The sequence below is a fragment of the Danio rerio genome, chromosome 14 (assembly GCF_052040795.2).
Source record: "Danio rerio strain M-AB ecotype USA chromosome 14, GRCz13ab, whole genome shotgun sequence".
In the NCBI taxonomy this organism is placed as follows: Eukaryota; Metazoa; Chordata; class Actinopteri; order Cypriniformes; family Danionidae; genus Danio; species Danio rerio.
In genome coordinates, this window is record NC_141034.1 from 40572694 (window position 1) to 40600323 (window position 27630).

The 27630-nt window shown below is 33.0% G+C and overlaps 1 protein-coding gene across 13 annotated transcripts in view; it reads right to left on the reverse strand.

Annotated features, from left to right (window-relative positions):
- egf (epidermal growth factor) overlaps positions 1-27630 on the reverse strand; it is a 46075-nt gene that overhangs the window by 16948 nt on the left and 1497 nt on the right. For 4 of the 13 annotated variants that reach the window (XR_015506677.1, XR_015506676.1, NM_001365528.2 and 1 more), the window contains 12 exon segments: positions 23659-23858; positions 23154-23335; positions 21367-21594; positions 20573-20772; positions 19315-19428; positions 19106-19228; positions 9614-9736; positions 9398-9523; positions 6493-6629; positions 4061-4209; positions 3877-3981; positions 1407-1630 (listed from right to left, as the gene is read on the reverse strand). Coding sequence is in view for 5 of the 13 variants with exons in the window: in NM_001365528.2 (NP_001352457.2) it covers positions 1407-1630; positions 3877-3981; positions 4061-4209; positions 6493-6629; positions 9398-9523; positions 9614-9736; positions 19106-19228; positions 19315-19428; positions 20573-20772; positions 21367-21594; positions 23154-23335; positions 23659-23858 (1911 nt within the window). In the remaining 8 variants the exon portion in view is untranslated. 13 annotated transcript variants of the gene reach the window in all.

Here is a 27630-nt window from a genome sequence, read left to right on the forward strand (position 1 = left end):
CTCGGGAGGCTTTTTCAGTTCATTCATAACAATTTGCTTTTGTATAATGTTATTATTATTAGCAGTATTATTTATTATATCCATATTTATATTTGTTTTATTAAAAACAAGCTTAGATTTGCCCACCTGTCAGGTTTTAGACCATATGGGGCACAGCATGTGTTTTAGGATATATCTCAGGTTTTTGAGCACACTTCGTTATTATTGTTCATTTATTCGTTTGCTGGAAATTAGAACTGAATTTAGAAACAGTTTTGAAACAAATATTTGCGGTTAACAAACAAAATTATTTATTTATAGACTAATTGATGTCTGTGCATAAAGGTTTCCCTATCCAAGAGAGAATGTGAAAGTGATCCATTATCTCTCATTCTCACGCAGTAGATGCTCTGTTTAACAGTTTTCTGTTAAAAAACTGTCAACTGTTAACTGTTTGGTAGTGAAATGCTCATTTTTTCCACTTAGACTTACTTTGCGTCCTGTAAATAGTGAATGCGCTCTTGGCACGACACAGCTGGCTCTTAAAGGGAATGGGAGATGAGACTCAAAACATTATTTATTGTTTTTATTCCTAAAACACACCTATAACTCATTAAGAAAATAAACTCAACCCTTTTAGACCATGCGCCATGGCGCAAAGCAGGTTTTCCCGTCCTTAAATTAGCAAAAACGCGTTCTGACACGCCCTGAAAGCGTTTGCGCCCTGCGTTTTTTTCGCTCTGCGCATAAACCGTCAAAATAGAGCCCATTATGGCTATGGGAGGTCCCCATGAAGGATGAAGACACAACATATGTGTGTGTGTGTGTGTGTGTGTACTGTTTTTGGTGGTTTACAAGGACAGAACTGTGTATAATGGCATACGTATGACCCAGTTGAGCTCTATTAAGTTGGTGCGTGAGAAAAAGCCTTGTGTCCTCGCAATTCAATACTGTTCAAAATCATAATTAACGGCAGAACAGCACGATATTGGAAAAATCTGACGATGGGTTGATTGCTTTTCTGCAATATTTATTTGCAATATGAATACAATTTCACCAGATGACTTAAAATAGATCTATTTGTAAGAGTTCAGGTACAGAAATTGAATAATCAAATGTAATATACACTGCATATTAACACGGTATAGTCTTCATGCAGAGATATAGACATTGCTATGCTGATGCTAAAACAATATATTTTGCAGCCCTAATTAACACTCTGTCTTTTAGTAGTCAAAATTTGCCATATGCTTCCCATGAGGGTTGTGTTTAGAGTTAGCGGTGGAGTAGTGTAGGGCCATATAAAAAGTGTTTTTAACTATATAAAATACATTTTGCTTATGGAGAGTCCTCACAAACCACCAATACCAATATGTGTGTGTGTGTGTTTGTGTGTGTGTGAGTGGGTTTTGACAGAGGAGCCTCACCTACTTGGTTCTGGCTTATTACACGGCGATGAGAACCATCCAGGTTGGCTGACTCAATCACACTTGTGCTCATGTCACACCAGTACAGACGCTGAGAGCCGTGATCCACAGCCAGTCCACTGGGAGACACCAGACCGGTGCTGACCACTGCTTCACGCAGGTCTTTGTCCAGACCTGACCGCTCCACTGCAGGACGATCACCCATATCTGTCCAATATATCTTCCTCCAGACACACAGAGGAGAGCTTCATGATTATAGTACAAGATCCATGATATTTCATATATACAGTATGTGAACAGAGCTGCTTGAAATGGCATGATAAAAATCAAATGCTATATTTTACATTTATATTTTGTCATTTAGCAGATGCTTTTATGTAGAATGAGGAAGACATCAAGCAATTCATCACAGAGGAAATACTCACAAAAATGTGCCAAATATACATCACTTTTTTAGCATTTAAAAAGAGCAGCAACTTCAAAATTTACTTATGCAATGCATGACTTCCAGAAATAGTGAAGGACTCTTTTTACAAGATGCCATTTGGTTGAGTGAATTAGAGCTGTGTGATATGGCCAATAAATCTGTATTTTCTTTTCTGAATTGAGATACATATGGCGTATCTTCATTCATTATGTATTATATTTTATATTATATAATAATTTTATACAATATTTACACTCTGCCCAATGCTGTCAAGTGAAAAAAAGTTCATATTAAATGCTATGTTACAAGCATTTGTAGTGAAGTGTAGGCTTGTGTGTGGTGTTTCTTTCCCTCTCTCTTTCTTTCTCTCTCTCTCACTTCAAAGTATTCGCAGGTGCAGCGGATCACGTTGGGTCGGATCATGATTGGCGCTTGGATTGGCAGCGGCTGTATTTACCCCTTCCGAGAGCATGGATTCGATGGCTCCTTGCTCTCTCTCGATTCCCCGCGTATGCTCAGTGGAGAGTAGTGTTTAAGTGATCAAATGAGTATTTGTTGCTTATATCTCTTTTGTGGCGTTTTGTGAGATGCCGATGTGACGTTTTTAATTCTAACCGGAAAAACCCGGTTTTCTGTCTCTCTGTCTGGCTTGGAGCATTGTAGGGAGGTTTGGTGCCTTCTATTTGTAATTTTCGTTTTCTTCTGTGTTTGTTAGTAGGGAGGTAAGTTTTCTGTATTTTATTTTATTATCCGTTTTCTATGGAAGTTTGATCTAACTTAATTAGCTTGGTTTATTGTCATTTATTTTGGCTGAACCCCTACCTAAGTTATTTTTGCTAATTTCTCTAAATAAATTATATTTTCTTGTTAATTCTCAGTGGTTGTGTTTTTGGTTTATGTTTTGGGGAAAGAGAGCGCGGGGGCACCAGCGATGATATTTTTAATCCCTGTTATTTTGTTAAGTTTTGGTTAAACCTCTTTTTGATTTAAAGATTTTTATTTAATTCGTAACAGCTATAAAAACACAATTTGTCAATGTTATCCATATATGCTATGCTACACAGTATGTGCAAAAAAAATGACAAAGAAAAGTAATGCTTTTTGTTCACTGAACTTGATCAACAAAAACATATCCTGGTGCCAGGTCTAAACAGGGTCAAAACAACATTTGACTGGATTGTTCCCATATCTTCAAATGAGTTTGAATAGCCAAAAAGGGCAAAACTGGTCAAAAGAGAGCTCAACCAAAAGCATTGTAATACCAGGTGTTTACAAGGCTTTGGATTTGTGCCGAATACAAGAGAAATGAGAAACATAATTCAAGTATGTCAGTTATAAATATGATTTATTGTAAAAGCCTCAATATTTTTGTCAGCTTGTTTCACACTTATATTTTTATTCCTTTTTCTGCATAAAATTTAAATAATAAAAAAATACTTTGTGTAGTCAACTACAGTATTAGAATATTTATTTTACAATATTTAGGTCTACCAGATTATTTTTACAATATTCATAAAAAATGACAAATAATGATAAAATGTTAATTGTACTCTAGACAGCATGGTGTCTTAGTGGTTAGCACTGTCGCCTCACAGCAAGAGTTCAAGTACCAGCTGGTCTACTTGGCATTTCTGTATGGAGTTTGCATGTTCTCCTCGATTTTCGTGTGGGTTTCCTCTATGTGCTCTGGTTTCTCCCACAGTAAGGCAGGTTTATTTTATTTATTTTTATTTACAGTACAAACATATGCGCTATAGGTGAATTGAATAAACTAAAATGACCATAATGTTTGATTGTGGGTGTGTGAATGCGAGAGTGTATAAGTGTTTTCCACTACTGGGTAGCAGCTGGAAGGGCATCCGCTGCGTAAAACATATGCTAGAATCATTGGAGGTACATTCCACTGTGGAGACCCCTGATAAATAAGTCGAAGCAAAATAAATGAATAATTCTACACTAATATGACTGATTTTCTTTAGTCACGAATTAAGAACTAGACAGACTGCAGAGAAAGCGATGAACATACAGTTTGATAAGTCTTACTGTGCCTGAGGATGAAGAGCGATGCCTCTGGGTTTCTGGATGTTTTCATTAATAAAGATCTCTCTGTCAAGACCATTTAAGCTGCTGCGGGAAATCGAGGACAATCTGAAACACAGAATGTTGAATTCAGTTCTGCAAGTAAGTTACAGTTTTGAGGAAGTGTGTGTATGTGTGTGTGGCTCACCCACTATCAGTCCAGTAGAGCTTGTGGTGAATCCAGTCTACAGCCAGAGCCTCAGGGGAGTTCAGTCTAGTAGAGACGAGCAGCTCTCTGAATCCTCCATCCAGAGAAGCTCTCTCAATGTGCTTCAGGCCTTTATCTGCAAAATACACCTAAACCCAAACAAACACACACCAACATTACCATTACTTGATCACAATTTCAAATAATACAGAAAACCATGTAAAAAGATAAGGATATGTTAATAGACCAAATAATTTTTTTTTTATTAAACCTAAGCATTTGTTCTGATTTGTAAAATTCTGTATTTTTAACCGATTGTTTTGCAATTTGCAAGATGTATCAAAAATTAAACTACATATAGAAATCAATTAAATAAATAAATAAAATATATTTTAAATATAAGGAATAATTTAGAGTTAATACAATTAATTAAAAATAATATATAAACTGTACAGTGCTCAGCATAATTGAGTACACCCCATTTTAGAAATTAATATTTTTATCCATTTCTCAGTGAATATATAGGCAATTTAGTAAACAGATATATTTATTAAAATTATATTTTGGTCACTAAGTATTTTTAGAAATTGAAACAATCCAATTAAATTCAAGAAAAATATTGCAAAAAACAAAAATTACAAACAACAAAAATCTAAATTTAAAATTTTTTGCTTCTCTTGATTTTTCAATTAATTCATTTTCTTTTCGGCTTAGTCCCTTTATTAATATGGGTTTGCCACAGCGGAATGAACCGCCAACTTATCCAGCATATTTTTTATGCAGCGGATGCCCTTCCAGCTGCAACCCAACTCTGGGAAACATCCATACACACTCATTCACACTCACACACTACGGACAATTTAGCCTACCCAATTCACCTGTACTGCATGCCTGTACTGTGGGGGAAACCGGAGCACCCGGAGAAAACCAATGCGAACGCAGGGAGAACTACTGTGTCACCCTTTTTAAAATCTGTATTTAATATTTTTATATAACATTAATTTGGGTGTACTAGTTTTTGGACTGTTATCGTAAGTTATTTTGTTAGGCTCCAGATTTAATGTATATGCACAAATATAATATTGTATAGCTTACTATTAAAAAATATGAATTTAAAAGATTTGTGAGGGGTGTGCTTATTTATGCTGAGCACTGTATACTAAAATACAGAAATATAGAAATACAGAATTATAAATCAACTATGTTTTGAATTTACTAAATTATTTAACTCTATTTTACTGCGTTATTTTGGCTTTATGTATCTATTTATTGAATTATTTTTATATCTTTTTGTGGATTTACCAGTATATATTATCCCCATAAATATTATTTAAATTTTTACTTGTTATGGATTTATTTATTAATAGATTCATTTATTATTACATTAGCACATTTTGTCTTTCACACTTATTAAGCTTAAGACAGAGAAATCCTGAATCAGGTTTTCTGCATGTTTCACAAACTCAAATTTTAGACTTTTAAAGACCTTTTTAAGCCATTATTAAATGAAATTTCAGACCTATACAGAGCTAAATACTACATTTTTTTTCTTTTAGTCCTGCTGAACAGAGGTTTATTTGCCCTATCCAAAAATTCTTCATTATTTTAGACATGGCATATACCGTATGCTGTACAATAAAAGTATGTGAAAAATAATAAAGTTTTTTTTAACTAAACATTGATTTTTTTTTTTAATTTACTGATTTTTTTAGGAATTAATTTTGATATTTTAAGAGTATATATTCATTCATCCATTTTTTTCGGCTAAATCCCTTCAAGAGTAATTAATTAATTAAATTAATTAAAACCACATTATTTTATCTACCAGAAACAAAAATATAACATTACACTGAATTCATAATTTTGTGTGTGTGTGTGCCACTCAAAGATTTGGTGCGGCCTCTTTTGGCCACCCCTAAGAAAATTTTCTGAAGGCACCACTGTATAAACAGACTTTGGTTGAATGTATTGAATTTTTTAGATGGATTGTTGGTGACTGGATAGTCTTACATAGAGAGAGGAAAACTAATAAAAGACATTTAAAAAGATTTAAATCCTATAAGGCAATATGTAAGTGAATTTAAGAGTTTTTAAGGACTATTTACTATTTAAAATTTTAAACAGTTTAAGACTTTTCCGCATGCCAGCGTAAACCCTGTGAATGCACAAGAAATCCCCAGAATATATATTGAACAAAATGTTCATGAAAATAAAATTGTATCCTCCTGCTCGTATATATTTTGCCCACTAGATAGCAGCAGATACACTTTTAAACGTTTTCAACATGAGCCACTGAAAGACCCATTTCCTAACATCATGTCTATTTACATCTTATGTCCACTAGATGGCAGTTTTAAACACATCATAATAACTAGCAGCCATCCATAAAATCTTTCAGTCATGTATTTGATTGAGCATTTGTGGTGTTTTACCTTGTTCGTCACTGGATCATAGTCCACTGCTGTAATATTGCCTCCTGGTTTTTCCAGCAGTTTTATGCTCAGTTTGCCATCCGTGTTAATCTTCCTTAAATCCACTATATTGGCAAACAACAGGTCTGCTGGAGGTCCTGCTCAAAATAAAGAGATTCCAGACGTTCTAGGTCAATGCAAGCAAATGCACTTAAATACTGATTAACTACATGCTTAACCCAATAACTCGAGCTGCCCAAATGTGGGAGACAAACAGGCACCCTGGCAGAAGAGTCGTCACAACAAAAACAAAGACGCACCGGCTGGAAATCAGAATTGGCTGTTTTTGGTTTTTAAATTGGTTGATCTGTTTCTCGATTAGCACACTTACAGAACACTGCAATATTTTTATACTACAAAACAATGCCAGAGATGCCTCACATATATGATATAGGACTTTTTATGCAAATTTTATGTATCACTTTATTTTGATGGTCACTTAAATGCACTTTGCATCTACATGCCAACTAACTCGCATTATGTTATAAGAAGAATCTTGTGGTTAGGGTTAGTAAGTTGACATGTACTAGCAAAGTTTCACAATAATCAATATATCGACTTATCGCACAACACATGTACATGTCCTAATAATTTTTGGTGATGTAATGTATATCGCCCATACATAAAAAAAAAAAAACAGATCTTACCACATTTTAGCTGATGGCGCAGCCTCTTTATCTCTATTTGAGGTGTCAGTGTCAGTATGGTAAAAAAAACAAAAAAAAACACTATACTATTTACTAAAAATTGCAATAGTATATTTTCATGTGGGTGCCTCATGAGTTAAATTAGATTGTGTTACTTTTTTAGTTCTTTTTACCTTGGACATTTATGTTAACATTAATTATAATTATTTATTTGTTTAGGGTATCCGTTCTCACATTCTGAATCCAATGCTAAAGACAATGATTTTGTTTATCGCAATAAATATTGTTGCTATATATATATATATCGTACCACCAAAAATAAATATCATGACAGGCCTAGTCAACAAAATGCGCAGTAAGGATCATGAATATAAAGTCTTTCCAAATTTTTCAGAAGATGCCAAGATTGCCACTTTCATATATTTTTTCAACTATTAGAATTACAAGTATATGTTCATATATATTAGTAATAATGTTATATATGTTCACATACAACCAAATATAAACATATTCTAGCAAAAATATTTAAAATTTCAATAGTCATTTTTGTAATATTGTGATATATATGTTTTAAATATGACATTTTATACATGTAAAAAATCAAAATATGCACTCATATGTCATATATGTATATATATATATATATGACATATGAGTGCATATTTTGATTTTTTGAATTTACATATATTTCTATGAATCAGATTTCTACAAGACGTTGAAGACTGAAAGTGGCAGCAGATTTGAAAGATGTAACAAATATTAGCCATTGCTTATTTCATATTTCAGCACTTCTGTGTTTGGGCAGTTTTATTGAATTAATTATTTAAAATGTCTAAACTTACTTTACATGGTCTCTATTTGATTTAATTGTTCATTTGCTAATTTTATCTTCTTTATTCTTTATCTTTATCTTTTATATCGTGTGGATTATTTAGTTGAATTGAAGCATCAATAATTATCAGCTATGATGGTCAGAACAGCTCAAACTGTTCCCAATGCATAAAATACTGGAGGAAATCCTAAACTTTTTTGAGGTTTTAAAAAGGTATCTATAAAAATCTCTTTAGAAAGTATTTATTGTATTCTTTTGGGATTCTCCATTTAACGCATGTTAAAAACCAGCACAGCTCAATATGATTGACAAGCATTAACCAAGGAAACACCAATATTCCTGCTGTTTTGTTTGTAGTGAGTAAATCAGCATTATTATTTAGCCTGTCTACTGTTTTTGTTTTGGTGGGAGCAAATTTGCATTATTATCAAGCATGTCTACTCTTTTTGCTCTGTGCAGGCATGTTTCACAGCATTTGGCATAATAGTGCAGCATGATGTTAAAAAAAATCTAGAATTGCGATATTTAGTTTTTCTGCAATATATTTATTATGATACAATTTCACTAGATGTCTTTAATAGTTCTGTTTGGAGTTAATTCAACAGATTGATTATGCATGGCATGTAAATAAATAAATTAAAAGTAGCATGTAAGCAAGCAAAAAAGTAAGTCATGGTTAGGATGAAAAGCATAGATAAATACAATAGGGCAAAAATGAAAGTGAAAAACAGAGCTTTTCTGGGGAGTCTAACAGTATTCAAATACAACATTAATAATTAAATGGAAAATAATCATATAAGGTTTTTATTGTATAAATAATTCAGTAAAATAACTCTTCATTTAAAGGTATAAACTGTACAATTTCTTATACTTGAATTCTTTAGACTTTCTTGTGCCTGAATGTTTACAGTCACAGGCCTTAAAAACACAGAGAGATAATACACTTTCACTCTTTTGTGGTTAAACTCCACAAATCTCATGTGTTCTGAACTGTGGTTCTTGCTCAACTATAATTCCAACATATAAAATCAACATTGCACACGCTTGCAATGTGACTATTGCAGATGTTCACATTGCGATATCAATGCTGAAACGATATATTGTGCAGCCCTATGGCATAATTTCACAAAGGTAAAGTTAGATCATCAAGACTTTGCATTACTTTGAAAGTGTACAATCTAATTTAAGCTCAAAACTAATGTATGTACTCACTGCTGAAAGTTCAGCCAAACATAAAGTTTTGTTTTGTTTTGTTCATATACTCATTTTAAGCTATATAAAAAATTTAAAACAGTATTCAACAATTTGCTTGTAAAAAATCTGCAATCGGACACGGTCATAAAAAAATCAAGATCTCTGATAGTAAGTTTGTAGGACTAGGACTCACCAGTGGCAGCGCAGTGTTTTCCATCAGGCTGTATTTGGTATCCAGGATGGCATTCACAAACCCACCGGCCTGGATATAAAGTCACACACATCTGACTGCAGCCGCCACGATCTGCAGACAAACAGCCTGAAACACACAGATGATGTTAAGGAAACTGTCATGTCACAGTACAGTATGTGGATTGCAGCATATTTTATAAAGAAGAAAAAAACACACCTGTACAAGATTGGCCATCAGGATTGAGTAGAGATCCTTCAGGACACACACACATATCTCCTTGTGCTGTGTGAACACATGCATGATTACAATCCACAGCTTTCCCCACACAAGGCTTGTTCTCTGTAGACACATGCAGATAAAAATTAAGACAGGCCATTTGTTCTGACACAAACAAACTCACCAAAATGTATTATGTTGTAGTTTATTTCCTTTTTTTGATACCCCTTAAAGCATTTTTGTTGTATTTTATAATTTAAAAGTTTAAACAAAACAATATTTACTAAAAGGTATATTGAATCCAAAAATAGAAATTATGTTATTATTTACTATTATTAAATTATTTACATTATTTACATTATTTACTATTATTTTCATTCTTCTGTTAAACCCAAAATAAGTTAATTAGAAAAATGTTGAAAACCTGTAACCACTGACTTACATTTGTTTAAATTAAATTAAACTAAACTAAACTAAACTAAATTAAATTAAATTAAATTAAATTAAATTAAATTAAATAATAAAATATAATAAATTAAATAGATTAAATAATAAATTGAAATAAAATTAATTAAAATACATTAAATAATAAATTAAAATAAAATAAATAATAATATAAAATAAAATAAATTTAGATAATAAAATAAAATAAATAAAAAATAAAATTAATTAAAATACAAGAAAAAAATATTATTTACTTTAATTTAATTTAATTACAATAAAGTAAATAGAATTTATATTCCATAACTATTATGTTGTGAAAATGTCAAAAATTAATACAACAATGAGGAAATTAAAGATGGTTTAAGAGGATGCTTTATTAAATTTCATCAGTTGTAGTATGAATCAATTTGGGCTTGACTGTATATATTTTCTTGCAATATAAAATATTGTATGCTTGTGAATTAGTAGCACTGTATGAAAGTCTTTAACAGTATCTCAATGACAATTTAACAACATGTCTGTTTTTGCTGACGACGTTCAGGGTCAGTATCCTCCTTAAACCAAGCATTAACAGGATGGTATGGTCATTTCAGGAGATTGTGAAATGCTGGCTGAACAGCCTGATGCCGGATGACCAGATAACGCAAACAGGTCTAAAGTCTCAAGCCAACGGCCTCAATCTTTCATTTCCAAACGCCCTGTCCTCACATGATCAATAGTCACCTCAGTTTTTCCATGAACACCTCTTTGTCGTGGCCATGTGCCTGTTAGACAGTCCTTATTCTGACACCCAATAATCCCAAATCCAATCATCCTATATTTACAAAACACTAGCACTGAAATCAATTAAGACTGTCTACAACAGGTTTACTCAGATGGATAACAACAATTATAGTGCTTTGATTCGCATCAAATTAATTACACTACATAAAGAAGATATGAATATAGACCTAAATCCAGACACCTCCAAAAAAAAGAAGTGTTTTTATGTTGAAATGTGAACCCTTCCATCACCAGTGCTGATGATTGAGTTTGAGGTAGCCATATGGTGGGACTCAACCTTCTTAACGGGACACTCTCTACAATCCCGTTATGATGTCAGGACCATAATCCCACCCGCAGAGGTGAAAGTGCACAAGGGGTCCTGGAGTGAAGCATTAGTTAGGATTACATCACATTTCGCTCTCGAAACCATCTTAAAATAATTATTTTTGTTGTGTACATTTACATTGTACATTTAGATTTTTGTGCATTATTTGCATTAATATTAGAAATATAAGAAATAAATGTAATGAAACTTAGAGAATTAGACCTTCTTCAACATTCCTATGTTACCTATGTAAAGGCTTTACACTGATTTTATGGGAAGGACTAATGGAGTATGTTTTTGCCAGGAACATCAAATGTGTCTGACATTTACACATGATCTTAAAAACCTCTCTTCAATTATATAAGACCCAAGAAACAAATTAGTTTAGGATAATGCAGAAACACCATTGTGTACTATAATGTGAAAGTAGGGTTGTCACATTACCAAAATTTCAGTGTTCTGTACAGTCAAAGTGTCATACAAAAGTGTTCAGTTATTAAACTATATACTCATATAGCCAGATCTGTTGAGTCTTAAATAAAATATTTTAGAATAAAACTCCTATAAGTGTAATTTTAATAACCTCATCTGTTGAAATGATGCTCGTAAATTACAGAGCTTGTGCAAATATGTCCAAATCACTGTGATTAGATGCTTTCTTAACTGCCGTTTTTTTCATTGCTGTCATTTAATTATGTTATTGAGAGGAAAGAATGCAGTACATACAGTTGAAGTCAGAATTATTAGCCCCCTTTGATTTTTTTTAATTGTTTAAATATTTCCCAAATTATGTTTAACAGGGCAAAGACATTTTTTACAGTACTGTATGTCTGATAATATTTTTTCTTCTGGAGAAGGTCTTGTTTTATTTCGGCTAGAACAAAAGCAGTTATTATTTTTTTAACACTATTTTAAAGACAATATTATTAGCCCCTTTAAGCTATTTTTTTTGATAGTCTACAAAACAAACCATCGTTATACAATAACTTGCCTAATTACCCCAACTTATACAGCAATATTATTAGCCCCTTTAAGCTATTTTTTTTGATAGTCTACAAAACAAACCATCGTTATACAATAACTTGCCTAATTACCCCAACCTGCCTAGTTAACCGAATTAACATAGTTAAGCCTTTAAATGTCACTTTATCTGTATAGAAGTGTCATGAAAAATATCTAGTAAAATATTATTTACTGTCATCATGGCAAAGATAAAATAAATCAGTTATTAGAAATGAGTTTTTAAAACTATTATGTTTAGAAATGTGTTGTAGAAACCTTCTCTCCGTTAAACAGAAATTGGGGAAAAATAAATAGGGGCTCTAATAATTCAGGGGGGCTAATAATACTGACTTCACCTGTATTTATATGTTCATCTGAAAGACACTGAGCAATGTTGGTGGCATTTGCTTTGCTTTTGAACAAAGATAACTGCTGTAGGTATAGCTGGGCTGTGAATCACATTCAGTGTCTTGTATGGTATATGTGCATATGTGCATGCATGAACAATAAGTGCTGGGTTAAGTTTATGTAATACACACTGGTGACACTAATTACAAAGCAACCCATGATTTCTGCAATGTAGAAAATAAAGATTGTAAAATCTAATTAGTTAATTAGGTAGTTCTTAAAAAGGTACACCCAAAGTAAAGATAAAAACGTTTTAGTTTCAACAACTATTTGCTAATTTTAAGCTACAGTGTTTCCTTCGGGATTTTTTCAAGCTGTGATGTGCCTTTTACACAGATTTTCCAACTAGCTATGGCGTTATTTCAATGACAAATGTCTTGAGCGCAGTGTTACAAGTCAGGAATGCATTCATGTAATATGCAAATCTCTGTGCTTGCACACCAATTTCCTCTTTCTGTGGACAAAACTTCTTGCATGCTCAAGCGCAGATTTTCTTGTGCGCTCTTAAATAAACACTGCTGAAGTGCGATTTAGTACATTTATGTAATGAATATGTCTCCAACATTTATTAGATTTGCTAGGAAAATTTATGAATGTCTCCGATAAACCTGCAGAACGACATTGATGCATTCATTCATTCATTTTCTTTTCGGCTTATTCCCTTTATTAATCCGCCAACTTATCCAGCAGGTTTTTACACAGCGGGTGCCCTTCCAGCCGCAACCCATCTCTGGGAAACATTCATCCACACACACTCATTCACTACGGACAATTTATACTACCCAATTCCTCTACCGCATCTCTTTGGACCGTGGGGGAAACCAAAGCATCCGGAGGAAATTCATGCGAACGCAGGGAGAACATGCAAACACATGCATGCCACACAGAAACGCCAACTGACCCGAGGTTCGAACCAGCGACCTTCCTGCTGTGAGGCGACAGCACTACCTACTGCGCCACTGCCTCGCCCTGACATTGATGCATCCTGTAGAACAGCACTACCTACTCATTCATTCATTCATTTTCTTGTCGGCTTAGTCCCTTTATTAATCCGGGGTCGCCACAGCAGAATGAACTGCCAACTTATACAGCAAGTTTTTACTTTTTTTTTTTTTTTTACAGTTTTTACCCTTCCAGCCGCAACCCATCTCTGGGAAACATCCACACACATATTCACACACACATTCATACACTACGGACAATTTAGCCTACCCAATTCACCTGTACCGCATGTCTTTGTGAGGGAAAACCGGAGCACCCGGAGGAAACCTGCGCTATAAGTGAATTGATTGAACTAAATATGTATGAGTGTGTGTGTGTGTGAATGCGAGCATGTGTGGCTGTTTCCCTGTACTGGGTTGTGGGTGGAGCGCATCCACTGCCTAAAACATATGGTGGAATAGTTGGAAGTTCATTCCGCTGTGTCGACCTCTGATAAATCAGAGATTAATCTAAATGAAAATGAACAAGTAATGCATTCATTGTATCACATATTACTGCAATATGCACTTCTTGTAGTAACAATAATGTATTTTTAAGAGCGTTCTTCAATGTTTTACTGGTAAAAATTAGTTTTTTGATAAATTATGGAATCTGGAAATAAATTGAAAAATAAATAGACTTAAATTAATTGTCCATGTACTGTGTTTATTTATCCATTATTCATTAATATCAAAAAATAAATACAAAAAGATATTGCTTAATTTATTTTATCATAATCTGTCTTCCTTTTTTAGTTATTTCCCCATCACGAATCATTTTGACAGTCAGAAAACATGACGACAAGCTTGATTGCGTGTGTATGTGTAAGTGTCTGCAGGTGTGAGAACTGTAGTGAGGGTTAATCTCGCTGTTGCTTTGCTCTTGACCTGCTTAGCCAGGCAAAGCTGCTGACTAAATATGTTCCTTATTACTGATGTCACCTCATTATCCTATCGCGCTGCGCAGTCTGCCTCTGCCTCACTGCAAAATTACACCACAAACAATGGAGCCTGTCTCTTGCTAGCATTTTTCCTCAAAGGAAACATTTAAACCCTTTTTCATAAGATTTTAAATAAATCTCTGAGGTCTCCGATAAAGTTTCAGTTTAAAATATACCACTGGTCATTTATTACAGCTTGTCAAGTTTACCCCTATGTAGGAGTTTTTGTGTGTGGCCCTTTAAATGCAAATGAGCTGCTTTCCAAAAGAGGGCAGAGACTTTACACACTGCTCTGACACTCCAGAAAAAACGAACAAGGGAATCTCCCACCACAACATGGCAGGAATTACCAATATTAAAGTGTAGCATCACATATTCAAAACAATGATAAAGAAGAAGAGGTGACCACTTCTAGACTGCAGAAGGATTTTCAGATTTCTTGCTAACTAAAATGACTTCACAGCATTGTATCTCAAAATTGAAATCCTTTTAAATATAATTTAATTTAATTAATAAATTATATTTATATGCATTCTATTCTATACTAGTCTTATATACTATTATGTAAATATAGTTCCTTTGCATTCTCCAATTTTCTATTCAAGTTTTTAGTGCAATTTGGTATGCTTTTTTTTGTCTACAACACATTGTGTTCTGCATCCAAATTAGCTCATTGTGTTCTGCGTCCTGATTAGCACATTTTGTTCTGCATCCTGACTGGCTGCAGACCATTGTCAATCAACCTCCTTCGTGCCGTGTCTTCTGTACAGTGCAAAATGCGTTCAGCTAGCCAAATTAACATAAATCTTTGATTGCTAGCAGTGTGACTCTGTAGTGCTGAACTGTATGTTTGCAAGTTTTCACCCCATGATGTTGACAAAATGCTCTGCACCATCAAAGACACCAGAAAAGGCAGAGAAAGATGCTAACCATCACACAAAAAGATAGACTTCTGCACAGGCTAAAGGTGGAAGTTATAGGGCGCCATTGCGGAATGAATAAATGAAGATCAAATGGTTTTGATCTTTGGTTTCATTCTGTAATACTGGGCTTATTTTTCTACAAATGTTTGAATTTTGAGATTGATTAAACAAGAGAGAAATGTGTGTAAATGTTAATGGCTGTCTGAGAAACACTAAATATTACTAAATATTATAAAACATCTATAATAATTGTAAAAAATAAAGCTGACTACTTTGCGGATTTCACCTGTTGCAGGTTATTTTTAGAGCGTAACTCCCACGAATAATATGGGACCACTGTATATTAGATTGGACCATTAAAAGCCTGTCTTAGACTAAAATGATATACTAAATGAAAATCAGAGCAAATTTCTTTCTGTCATGTTTAGTCTAGATTAACATTGAACAACGCTTTAAAAGTAAATACTAAGTTCCCTGTGTTGTTTGATGGAAATTATGCCACTTAGAGCGTGTGTGTGTGTGTGTGTGTGTGTGTGTGTGTGAGAGAGAGAGAGTACGCTTATGATAACATCTGTGTCATGAGTTAAACGTTTTGTGATTGATACAACACACACATAACCTACATACAGTAGTTCAAGCAGGCTTGGGTAAATGTGCATTGCGATAACGCCACATGAGCGAGCCACACACTGGATACAAGTGCAGCACCATGCCTAAAAGCAAGATTCATTTACTTTCGCCTTTCTCATATATTTTATCTGACTTCCATCTGGTTGAAGCAACATATTTTTCGATGCACTCTCTGTTTGCCCATGAGTGTGCACTCACTTGTGATCAGGAGGCCCTGATATACTTCAAATGAAATAAAAAAAAGAACTGAAATGTCATTTGAACTAAATCTGGCAAAAATAAAGTTTGTTTTAATTTTGTCTTTCAGATGAGACGTTAAAGCGTGGTCCTGACTCTCATACTCTATTTTGACGGTCCATGCGCAGAGCGCAAAACGCAGGGCACAAACGCTTTCAGGGCGTGTCAGAGCGCATTTTTGCTAATTTACGGACGGGAAAATGCGCTTTGCACCAAGGCGCATGAGCTAAAAGTGTGGAGTTTATTTTCTTAATGAGTTATAGGTGTGTTTAGAGAATAAACTAATTAGTCTCATCTCCCATTCCCTTTAAGACCCAGCTGTGTCGCGCCAAGAGCGCATTCACTATTTACAGGACGCAAAGTAAGTCTAAGTGGAAAAAATGAGCATTTCACAAGCAAACAGTTAACAGTTGAAAGTTTTTAACAGAAAACTGTTAAACAGAGCATCTGCGTGAGAATGAGAGATAAATGATCTACTTTCACTTTCGCTCTTGGATAGGGAAACCTTTACGCACAGACATCAATTAGCCTATAGATAATTAATTTTGTTTGTTAACCGCAAATATTTGTTTCAAAACTATTTCTAAATTCAGTTATAATTTCTAGAAAACGAATAAATGAACAATAATGACCAAGTGTGGTCAAAATACTGAGTTATTTCCAAATACACCTGCCATGCCCCATATGGTCTAAAACCTGACAGGTGGGCAAATCTAAGCTTGTTTTTAATAAAACAAATATAAATATGGATATATTAAATAATGCTGCTAATAATAATAACATTATACAAAAGCAAATTGTTATAAATGAACTGAAAAAGCCTCCCGAGATGAAGAAGACAAAAAAGCAGTGATTTTTCATATTTATGTAGGCTAAAAAATAATGTTTTGTAATATTTTAATCCTTTATATTTATATCCTATATCTATTCTTATTATATCCTATATATATATCTTTAATATTTATTTTTTTTCATATGTAAAGATATTTGCCTATTGCTCACTTGTGCGTATTAAGCAGTGCGTAAGCGAGGCGCAACTCTGCGCCGGAGTTTAGACCGGGTTAGTTTTGGTCTAATGAAAAATCTATTGTAGTTTCTCAAAACAGCAACGCGCCAGCGGTCCGCCTCAGAACGCCTTCCTTTTTAGACCAGAACGCCTATGGGCGCACAAATGAACGCTAATGCATTTACTATTTAAACAGCGTAGCGCAACGCCTCAAAACGACTCTTGCACCAAGCTGAAACTACCAAGAGACTATTGCGCTGCGTCTTGCGCCACACTGCGCCGGGTGTATGATAGGGTCCTCTGTGGTCATTAAAAATCTCATGGCAATTCTCATGAAGAGTAGGGGTCTAACCTTGGTGTCCTGACCAATTTCCCTCACTTGGCCCCTACTGATCATGGCCTCCCAATCTTCCCCTACAAAATTGGCTCTATCTCTGTCTCTCTACTTCACCAAATAGCTGGTGTGTGGTGAGCACATGTCGTTGTCCTGTATCCTGTGTGGAGAAACCCCCCTCATGATTGTGAAGCGCTTTGGGTGTCTGGCCATACATGATAAATGCGCTATATAAATACACATTACATTACATTTAGTTTCAGAAGTTCGAAACAGCTCACTAAAGCAAACTTTGTGGGAAAGTTCATTTTGGTCCTAAACACCTTTAAGCTGCCTTTGGTCCGTGGTGATTACACAATAGGTAGGCGTGTCCTGGGAAGCTGCCTTCTTTAATGTGCATTGTATTGACACAGTTAAGAGTCAGACAAAAAAAAAACATTCAACACAGTAACACTCAACATGAATATACTGGAGGGTCGAGTAGCAGAGCTGTATCCACACCTGTACTATCACACGCTGAGCGATTTTAAAGCATCACACACCAGCTGAGAAGTACAACCACATAGTTTGATAAAGTTCTCAACTTGATTCCACTCAGAGGCCATGACGAATAGCGTGCCGCAGTGGTGCTTCTCATTGGAGAAGGCTGTTTGCCTCATATGAAACTGTTATTGTTTCACAGCTGCCATTGTTGTCGTGTTTTGGAGTCCACTCAAGCAATGTGGTGCATTTATAATCCCGCATACTGCCACTTTGTGGTGTTGGAAGGTTGGAAAACGGTATACTATCACATTACTTTTTCAAACTTCTTTTTGGCCTCAAAATAAATAAATAAATAAATAAAATTAAATTAAAAAAAATAATAATAATTTTTAACAGGGTATATGCAGGAATCCTAAAGGTAATTTCAATGCCCTTTTAAGACTTTTTAAAGACATTCTTAGAATATTTTAAGACCTCATCACCACTTTTAGTTTGAATCAGTATCAAACCTCTACCATAATAAACAGTTGTTAATATTGCATGGTTGTTTTCAGCAACAGGCTTCAGCCATTGTTTAAAGTCATCTTTCACCAACCAGGAGTACGCAAACTTACATTATCCCATTTTGCTGTCTGTTTCGCTCTATGGTTTCGCTACATGTGGAGAGCGTCACATCACCTTTCCTGTGTTTGTTACAAATTACGTAACATCTCCCGGACGGAGGAGATTAGCCGAACATATATACCTTTTATATAATACCTTTATATAAATACCTATATAATATCTTTTAATATCTTTTAGGGCATAAAGGGTCTTACCAAAACAAAGGAACTGGGTTGTCCTTTTTTTCTGGGTTGATAGATAAAAGGACCTAATTACAGCACTTAAAGAAGAAAAAGTTGTATATGATATGTCCCCCTTTATAATGATTTATCTCTCTCGCTGACCCATAACTTCTGTTTGTATGCTGAAGCACTAGTGTTTCATTATTCATTCCATTTTCTTCAGTCCTACCTTGGCAGGTCTTTAAATCGGGCAGTAACAGGTAACCCTCAGGACAGGTGCAGAAGTAAGAGCCCGGAACGTTCTCGCATCCCAGAGAGCAGCCGTGATTCCATAGGGAACATTCATTGACATCTAAAATCCAACCAGAGGTTTGAACAAATGAATATGAAAGCTATAAATTTCTACACTCTGATTTATAAGAGAAACCGAGGCTGTACCTTCACAGATGTTTCCATGTTTACTGAGGGTAAATCCATCCTTGCAGCCGCAGAGACCAGTGTCAGTGTGACTGGAGCACACTTTCACACACTCTCCTGTGTGTCGACTGCAGCCTGAACAAAAGCAAATAGCATCTCATCCAATGCACAATCCTGTGATGCGCTATAATCTTGATCTAATTTATGATTTGTTTAGATATTTTGAGTGTAAATACTCATTTTATTGGAGCAATTAATCATGTTTTTTATTACAATACATTAGGGAGATACAATGTATTGTTCTAAATTATTATCATTGTAGATAAATAATAGTAATAATAATTAAAATGATCATTATTTCCTTTTTAATGATATATTTTGTATTTAAAATTATTACAATCATTCATTTGTTCATTTTCTTTTCAGCTTAGTCCTTTTATTAATCTGGGGTCACCACAACAGAATGAACCACCAACTTATCCAGCATACTGTATGTTTTACGCAGCGGATGCCCTTTCAGCTGCTACCCATCCCTGGGAAATATTATTATTATTATTATTATTATAAATATTATTATTATTATAAAAGCTAAATAATAATAATTAAAATATATATTTTATATAATTTATATATATAAATAGTAATTACAATATGGATTTTTTAATGTTTTGTTTACATATTGTGGATGTAAATACTTAATTGCAGTTTTTGTATGTTATACACATTTATGTTTTGATTGTTTATTTATTGCCACATCAGAAACTTATGGCTTTATCACTTATTGGCTATGAACTATACACTTGTTTTATAATTATTATTTTTTTCTGGATATAAATAATTAATAAATAATTCAGATAAATATTGCATTATATTTTGTTTAGATTTTTTGACTGTAATTATTCCACAATAATTTATTGACTGCTTTAAGATAATTTTAATAACTTAATTGCATTCAATATAAAAAAGTTAATATATACACAAATAAATGAAAATAATAAATAATTTTTTTAATACTATATTAGCAGATAGTGAAGGTTAATTAATTATAGTCAATGAAGATTTATATTGCTGTAATTTAATGCTTACTGTAAGTAAATTATTAAATGACTGCCACAGATTGGTTATACATAGTAGAGGGGTGAAATAATAGGAGCAACATAAATAACTGTGACAAATAATTAAAAATGACTTATTCAAATGTTTTGTTTAGATGATCTGAATTGAAATACTTAATACAGCATATATTATCAAGACAGTTATGTATAATCATATAACTAACCGGGTGTAAAAGGAGTTTCCACCACCGGTTGATTGATGGGATGCACCACTTTAACATCAGCAGGGGAATGTGGCATCCTTTGAGAACTGACATTCTCTTGTCGACCCCCTGTGTACTTGTTCAATCGAGTTATTGTTTTTGACTTTGAGTCTGACAGATACACATAATCCAAGAAAATCGTCATTCTCAGAGATTGAGGTCTAGAAGTAAAACACAGAGGACGTTTAAACCACAAAACACTTCTGTCTTTACAATTATAGCATAATGGCAACAATAATAGATACTACAAATATAAAATAGGCACAAAATATTGCTTAATATTGCTGCTTAAAATTAATTATATCCGTAGATAGGATTGGATATTTAATTATTATTTTATTTTATTTATTTTTAATTTTTTTTTTATTTTAAGATAACCTTTATTTAACAATCAAATAAAAAATTACATGCATGACCGTAATACTTGAGTCTGATTGGTCAATCATCACATTCTATATTCTAAACATTTTTGCATAATTTTAATTGCATACATTTTTGCATATATTTGAATTTCATACACATTTTTGCATAATTTTAATTGCATAAACATTTTTGCATAATTTTAATTGCATAAACATTTTTGCATATATTTTAATTGCGTAAACATTTCTGAATAATATTTAATTGTATAAACATTTTTTCATTTATTTTAATTGCGTACACATTTTTGCATAATTTTCTTGATGTTAACTTCACTCGTTGTTTTTATAACAAAATAATGTTAGCCTTAAATGAATTATAGATCTCAGTTATACCTGAATTGCTGATTAAAGACATTGATAATGTTTCCATCATAGTTGCAGGAGCCCATAGCAGTGTGTCCTCTTTGGCCTTGCTGAACCCAGAAAAGTCTCCTGTCCCGGTGGTCAACAGCCAGAACCTTCAGTCTGTCCGCTACTTTCAGCACTGTGCTCATCATTTTACCTGTCATGTCTGATCGCTGGATGCTGGAAGTCGCTCCATCTGACAACCAGAAAATATATCTGGAAAAAAGTTGTGACAGCAATTTTATTCATTTCTGTTACCCTAAAAAAACTCGACAAGATTTTGAAGCATTCATTTCGAGAAAATATTTTCACGCCCAACAATAGTATCAAAACAAATGTAAAAAGAATTTTAATTATACTATTTTAAATATAGATATAAACATTATGGTGTATTAAATATTATAAATGTTAAACATAAACATAAATACACATTTGTTGTGTGTATTTGTGTGTGTGTGTGTGTGTGTGTGTGTGTGTGTGTGTGTGTGTGTGTGTGTGTGTGTGTGTGTGTGTGTGTGTGTGTGTGTGTGTGTGTGTGTGTGTGGTGAATGTATGTGTAAATATCCAGTTAATAGAAATGCATTTATTTAAAATAGAAAGCTTTTTAATATGATAAATATCTGTACTGTCATTTACTGTACATTCTATTTCATTTCAATATTTTTATTTCAATATTCCTTGCTGAATAAGTAAATAAGTAAAACGAGCCCATTAAAACTGACCAAAAAAGTTTAATTTGCATAAAGATGTTTGCTTTCTACACTGACTAAAAAAATGAATTGTATTTACTACATTTTTTTAAGGTAACGGTTTATATTGGCTGAATTTAAACAGACAAATAAAATTAGTAATGTTCAACTTAACTTGCTTTTTTAAATTTAGCCGATTTTTTTTTAGTCACTGAATCTGTTTTTTCACACTGTACATTACAATTTTGTAATGAATTTAATTAAGGTAACATTGCAAAAATGTTTGCTCTGTTTATTTGTTTCAACATATTTATTTATAAATATGTATTATATATATTTATTGTTGTATTTACAATTATAAGATATTAGTTAAATGGTTAATTTTACAATATAAATATTTTAATATTTACTGAAACTAATTTCTATCCACATTCCTCAAGGAATATATCCTAACATAGATATATTTATACTAACACTAAACTGGCTGCTGTTTAAACTCAAGTTTGATTTTCTCTTCACAGACCAGTCCTCAGAAAGATAAGTCTGACCAGTGTTCATCTATATCGTGCTGTTTGAGACACTCGGTCAGATCTACACTTATGTGCCAGCCATGTTCGAAGAATGTGTCCATCTGAAAGCTCCAGCATTTATAGCTAGAGAGCAAACTAGGAGTGGAGCAACACAGTCATGAGAAGAACTGTGAAAATGACAAAGCCTTTAGTCATCCTGATTCTCCCCTACACTCAACAAACTGAGAGAACAGAGTAAAAAATGTCAAACATGTTGTTGCGGGTTACACGTCTGACCTACTGCACCACAGGCCATGTCTCAATGTAATGACAACTCTTTTTTCATTGCCAGCATTGAAGTCCATGTACTTTCATGTAGACGTATTCATAATAACTTTTGTCTACATTTCTTATATTTTATAAATTACTTAAAAATATTTATATTTTAATCAAAACCACACATAGAAAATCCAGAGAATTTTGAAGTGGTCTTCTAATATTACCATTAGTATTATTATTTTAATTTTAATGAGGGCTTGAAATTTTCCTTTTTCTCAAAGATATTAATTACACTTACCTTTCATTTGGATCAACAACAACACCACTAGGCTGAGACAGATTTCTCAAGACAACTCTGTCGTTCCTGCCATCAGTGTCCATTCTCTGTATTGTTCCTTCATCTGCATTGCTCCAGAGGACTGAGTTTTCAATCCAGTCCACAACCAGACCCGTGATTCCCTTCACTGAGGAGAGAAGCTTCTGAAGGAAAGGAAGAAAAGAGGTTCCAAACTTTAAATAAAGCTCTTTTTAACACAATTATCTACTATATTATTTTGGACCTATTATACATTTGTTCTCCCATTTGACAAAAATATTTAAAAGAAAGGGTGTGGTGTTAACATAAGGCATAAATGAAGCAAACGAAACATTAGCAGGGGACATCATACTTCATTAAATGACAAAAATATTGAAAACGTTTTTTTATGAAAAGCACTAACGTTACACACCACCTACATACACGCATACATAAGTTACATACAAACACACAGGTAACATATGTAACGTTAAATATGTAACGTTACCTGTCTCCGTGTTCCATCTAGTCCTGCTCTTCTGATTTGTCCTGTTTGTGTGTCCGCCCAAAACATCGTCCACTCACTTAAGTGAAAGTCCAACAAAATGGACCTTCCCGCCCTGGAAACGATTCTTCTCCGGTCCCCTCCGTCGAGGTTCATTCTCTGGATGCTATTTCCGAGGCCGACTATTAGATATGGCTCAGGTTCTTAAAAATAATAATAATAATCTTTGATAAACTGTCAAAATGACAAAAAAACTCAATTAAAATCACACTGATTCTAAAACAACTTAAATTAAACTGCACTGCAACAAATCCTGAAAATATAGCTGACTAATTATTAGACCATAAAACACGGTAAGTTATTCGAGCTTACAGACAGTATTTCATCTTTCCTGGAGTAAAATTTAAAATTTCTGTCAGCCAGTTACAAAGTGCTTTAAATTGTGGGGCGTGGTTGTCAAGGCTTGATTGGTTGGATGGTAAAAATGTTGTTTCATAATAAAAGGAGTATATATATATATATATATATATATATATATATATATATATATATATATATATATATATATATATATATATATTATTATTATTATTATTATTATTATTGTTATTATTATTAGCCCCCCTTTGAATTTTTTTCTTTTTTAAATATTTTCCAAATGATGTTTAACATGGCAAGGAAATTTTCACAGCATGTCTGATAATATTTTTTTCTTCAGGAGAAAGTCTTAGTTGTTTTATTTTGGCTAGAATAAAAGTAGTTTTTAATTTTTTTGAAACCCATTTTAAGCTCAAAATTTTTAGCCCCTTTAAGCTATTTTTTTTTCTATAATCTACAGAACAAACCATCGATATACAATAACTTGCTTAATTACTCTAACCTGCCTAGTTAACCTAATTAACCTAGTTAAGCCTTTAAATGTCACTTTAAGCTGTATAGAAGTGTGTTGTAAAATATCTGGTAAAATATTATGAACTATCATGGCAAAGATAAAATAAATCATTTATTAGAAATGAGTTATTAAAACTATCATGTTTAGAAATGTGTTGAAAAATCATCTCTCCGTTAAACAGAAATTGGGAAAACAATAAACGGGGGCAAATAATTCGGGGGGTTTAATAATTCTGACTTCAATTCTACTTCTTCTCTACTAGCCAATCACTATAGACAAGGAAAAAAGCAGTGCTGCAGGTTGCTACAGCACTAAAAATGTACTCAAGTGAAAGTAAAAGTATACATTTTTAAAACTACTACAGAATTATTAGAGCCCCTGTTTATTTTTCTCCAATTTCTGTTTAACAGAGAGATTTTTTCAACACATTTCTAAACATAATAGTTTTCATAACTCATTTCTAATAACTGATTTGTTTTATCTTTGCCATGATAAAAGTAAATAATATTTGACTAGATATTTTTTTAAGACAATTCAGCTTAAAGTGATATTTAAAGGCTTAACTGGGTTAATTAGGTTAAGACAGGTTAGGGTAATTAGACAAGTTATTGTATAATGATAGTTTGTTCTGCAGACTATTAAAGTAAAAAAAAAATTGCTTAAAGGGGCTAATAATTTTGACCTTAAAACAGTGTGTAAAATATTAATAACGACTTTTATTCCAGCCGAAATAAAACAAATAAGACTTTCTCCAGAAGAACAAATATTATTAGACATACTGTAAAATGTCCTTGCTCTGTTAAATATAATTTGGGAAATATTTAAAATAACTAAATAAATAAATAAACGGGGGCTAATAATTTTGTGTGTGTATATATACTATTGTTGTTGCTCTTTAATATAATAATTATGTAATAGTATATATAATTATCATATTACCATACAAATGATATATTTTTATATTTTCTGTAGAGAGTGAGAGAAATATTATTCATTTATTTTTCTTTTTTTAACATTTTGCTTAGTGTTTTTGTTATATTGAACAGATTAATCATAACTGGGATACTTTTATTTTCAGATGTTCATCTGCAATTTTAAAGTTGAAGAGTTTAGATGCAAAAACCTCTAAAAGCCACTTGATATTCTTTCTAAAAATTTGCATTTTTCTCTGACTCCTGTGTGGAGGCTCAGTAATTTTACTTTTATATTTACAAATAAGTTTTTTTTTATTGCCTTTCGAGTGAAATACTTGAACATAACCATATGAGGCTGAGAAAAATGCTCATTTTAGTAGAAGATTTCAAATGACATTTAGAGGTTTTTGCCTCTGAACACTTTATATTAAAAAAAAAGGTTTGATGTTCATAAACATTGTGTGTATGTGCGTTTGTGTTAATGCAATAAACAGATTTCAGCAGAAATATTATTCTCATTAAATTTCCATTCTGAAGTATTTAATATTTAACTGATTCTCACACTTTTTTGCTCTCTTTTTTCATATAAGAGAAGAAGTGCAATATATTGTTTTGAGGAAGAAAGCTTTACGCTGATTTTATTGCATGTCAGAGGCTGTATTCACTAAATGAAATCAAATAGCATTAACATGAAACCTCCATGAAACCTAATGGTGTGACCCTAAACCAATGCTGTTTGATAAACGAGGCCTGTCAGCTAACAAATGCATTCTTCCATGCTCATAAAATTGCTAATTATTTTCCTTTTCTGCCCTACCCGTGTTATCAGCTATAATGTCACTTGGAACGTGAATTGGTGTGGCTTTGTGACGGGTCTTTTCATGCTTTAATGGGGAGAGACTCACACATCCATCTCACAGATGCCTGGAGAACTAAAGCAACTGTATCCTAGCAACCTACACACACCAATACAGAGCATTGCACAAACACACAGACATGTTGCTTGGATGAGATGAGAAAAATAATGAAAAATACAGAGATGAACAATCCGACACTAATTAACAACAGATTGTATGAGTATGTTACAGTAACATATGAAAACATTACATCTTTTTTTTTTTTATTCATATTCAAAATACACTGTCATGTAATAGAGATTTAGGAGATTTATATTCATCTGCATATTCAGTAAATGTTATGATTATGATTCATGAAGGGAGGGTCATTTTTTTCTTACTAGCAGAACTAATGAGTAGTTCGTATAATTATTTATCTCTAAATAAGATTTTATCTCTTAACAGACATCAAATGACCATCTTTTTATATAACAATTTACCCAAACTCATTCAAAGTTCTTGTGCTCATCATTATATTGCTATATGCATGGCTTTGGGAAACACTTTTTATTTTTATTTAGCTTTTTCACTAAATTGAACAGTAAATGTGACCACTGAGCTTGCAATGAGCATGTACACAGTTTGATAAGTTTTGCAAATATTCTCTTTTCAGAATTCCTAAATCTCATTTGAGGTTTTTGAGCTAATAGATGTAAACATGCGATCTCATTTTTGCATTTTAACAGTTCCCTGATCAATATTAGGACAACTGAGCAATTCTGTAATCCATTTTTATGACAGTTTCAATGTGTGCACTCTCAGAAATAAAGGCACGTGAGCTACACTGGGGTGGTATTCAAAAGGTACAAATTTGCCCCAAAAAGGTCCATATTAATACCTCAAGGGTACACATTAGTACCTTAAAGGTACAAACGTGTTTGTCTTAAAATTTTAAGGTATTAATATGTACTTTTGAGATACCAATATGAACCCTTCAAATGTGTACCTTTTGAAAAGGTACCACCCCAGTGACAGCTCACGTACCTTTATTTCTGAGAGTGTGTTACCAGTGATGAGCAGTATTTATGATACATGTATTTCAAATACGTATTTTAAATACAAAATAGTATTTTGTAATTTGTATTTGATAGGACTGATGAGCATGGCTTAATGCTTTGGATCAAAATACTTTAGTGTCTTGTATTTTTATATTTTTAAAATACTTTGTAAGTAATCTACATCACATAAATGCACCCTATGACTTGTGCTTTGGATGTTATTGACTCTTCCATTTAAAAAATAAATTGAAAAAAATCTCAGAAGACAGAGTTTA